Genomic DNA, 2,728 nt, shown 5'->3' with positions numbered 1-2,728 from the left:
AGAGAGAGAGAGAGAGAGAGAGAGAGAGAGAGAGAGAGAGAGAGAGAGAGAAAGAGAGAGAGAAAATATAGTGCATCTGCCAGTAGGATTGCAAGTGCACGTCTGTTTGAGTTAAATAACACATCTGGTGAGCGTCAAAGGCCTTACTGTCACAGACGATGGCTTCAAAATGTTCTAATAAATCACTCACTCTTCTTGTCCTCCTCATCCAGCTCCTTGTCCTTCCCCTCGGCGTTCTCCCCGGAGATGGAGGCGCGGCGGGAGGGAGGCTGAGAAAGTGACGTCACTGACCCTGACCTTGACTGCGACCTTGAGGAAGCCTGGGAGAGACAAGCCTCTGCATGCTGCGCCATCAGCTCTCGCTGGTCTTTCAAAGGGAGGCCCTGTGGTTGTTTTTTGTTTTGTTTTAGTAAGTGTTTTAATTCACTTGTAACACAATAAGGTCATAGAAGTGCTGACGGTTAGGTGGGTTTTTTTTTTCATAAGAGTTATACGGCACTTGCAACACAATAAAGTCAAATAAGAGCCAAATATTAGAGGTGTTATTTATTTTTTTGGGTGTAAGAGTTTTACGACACTTCCAACAGAATAAAGTAATATAAGTGTCGAAGAATAGATGTGTTTTAGTTTTAGTAACAGGGAAAGATCAGGGAAACGTAGCTTTTCTGAGAGCATCCGAACAAAAGAATGAATGGAAAATCATGATCGCCGATGCCTGTCGCAGATCTGGCACTGGATGATGATGATGAAGAGTTTTACTGCACTTGCAACACAATAAGGTCAAATAAGTTTCAAAGACTAGAGTTGTTACAAGAGAGGAACAAGCACAAAAAAGGGGGAGAGATAAGGACGATAGATGTTTGATAGGAAAGAAGAAGCAAACCACATCAGAGCACCCGGCATCCACCCACATGTCCTGTGGGTAACACGTGGGGGTTTGAATGATAAATATGGTTTTCTTGGCCGAGCCACTGCTGGATTCTGGCGAACCATTTATGCAATTCCTACACAGACACAAGAAGAGACGGGGTCCGTAACTCAGTCATCAGAGAAATAGTGAGTAAAACACCAGTGCAACAGCGCATTGAAAAGCGAAGAATCAATAAATGGACATCTAACTTGCATGCATATCAATCAATCTGTAGTAAAAGCCTACAATGCAAGAATACCTGGCCACAGACTGAAAGGGCGACCCAGGAAAAGGTGGATTTAGAGGGAAACAAAGGGGGAGGGGGTTCTAGTTTGTCAAGACCCAGTGTCTTGAGCCCTCCGCGATATCTTCTGGTATAAATGGCAGATAAGAACAGCTAGAACAGTAAGTTTCTTGGTTCACTAACGGCTGGTCTAAGAGAGTCACACCAGACTGTGTTTTTTGTGTGTGTGTTTTGTTTGTCATTATGTTTATTTCCCTTGTACTTGCTTTCTTTTAAAGTGAATAGCATAACTATCTTTACGTTTTCACCATCACCATACTCTTTCCCATCACGGCAAACAACAACACAATCAATACAGATCAACTCACAGCCAATCACATGCCATTAATAATTTTAACAAGAACAACTGGTCGTTTTTAAGGACTAGACGGCCAACCCAGATTTCGGGGGTTTCGAGAAATATTGACCTACACCAAAAGTTGGTATTGTCCTACCTATAGGAGAAGTTTGGTTTCATTGGTGTGTATATTTGTTTGTTTATAGAGACAAATCTCATTGTCTTTTAAAGAAACTAAATAAGGAGCAAGAACTTTACCTTCAATTTTCTCAAAGCAGCATTTTTCGGGATAGCCCCTTGTGCTTTGATAACGACCAATTGCAATCTGGATGAAACTAATAATGCCAACCACAAAAAAGGAAGAATGATAGGAATCCCAACAAAACATACCTTCAGCATCTCTGGGTCAGGCGGCTTTACCATGCTCATCGCCAGCGGCGAAATGCGCGAGAAGGCTGCCGCCTTTTCTACTTCCTCTGATGTTACAGGCTGAAAAATGAAGAAAATACATTGATCAGGGGTGAACAAGAAAAGGGGGATTGAGTGATTTAAAAAAAAACCCAACAACATGAAGAGTGGGGGTACTGGAGGAGAAAGACGTAGCAGGTGAGAAAATTGGACATGTCGGCACGGACCAGGTTTGAACCCGGTACCTTTGGCATGAGAGACAAACACAATGCCTCTAGGCTACATGTCCCCCAACAAAGAAAATATGTATACTTGCTTTTTGAAAAACCGAGTCCAATGACAACGGAATCTCGTTTCTTTGTGTACTGAGTACCAATAGTTTTCTGTGATAAGTATACTACAGGTTGCCACAGTTCAGTTCCAGCCAAGGTTAATGTTCGCGCTCTGTTGGTCTGCATTTCATGTCCTATCTTGATGGCGCAAGTGGCTACTTAGGCCAATACATGCCAGAAAATGCAGGTCGTAGTAAGTGCAACAGATATAATGGATGTTTTGAACCTCGTCCTGGGCATCGTCAGGAATTAAATTAAATAATATGACTTATAGGTTACTTTTTGAAAATGTAATTAAAAGACTGATATTAACTTCTGTTATCTATTGGTAGCAATATTCTGACGTCTTTTCCGAGATCATGTGTATCACTTTTCGAACCACCACACATTACAATTAGAAACATGAATTTCCATACCTTATAGTATGCGTGTTGCTACATGTCTTTTTGTGTGTTTGTATATATTGTGTATGTGTGAGTGTGTGTCGGTTGGGGGGG

General features: G+C 41.9%; 1 protein-coding gene across 1 annotated transcript in view; it reads right to left on the bottom strand.

Annotated features, from left to right (window-relative positions):
- Positions 1–2,728, bottom strand: part of LOC101857950 (supervillin) — a gene marked incomplete at its 5' end in the record, with an annotated part of 117,549 nt that overhangs the window by 75,732 nt on the left and 39,089 nt on the right. The window contains 2 exon segments of the mRNA XM_013082965.2: positions 191–383; positions 1,882–1,980. Coding sequence (XP_012938419.2) covers positions 191–383; positions 1,882–1,980 — 292 coding nt within the window.

The sequence above is a fragment of the Aplysia californica genome, unplaced genomic scaffold (assembly GCF_000002075.1).
Source record: "Aplysia californica isolate F4 #8 unplaced genomic scaffold, AplCal3.0 scaffold00202, whole genome shotgun sequence".
NCBI classification, from domain to species: Eukaryota; Metazoa; Mollusca; class Gastropoda; order Aplysiida; family Aplysiidae; genus Aplysia; species Aplysia californica.
The sequence above is the reverse complement of the archived record's forward strand: the minus strand, read 5'-3'. Positions and strand labels throughout refer to the sequence as shown.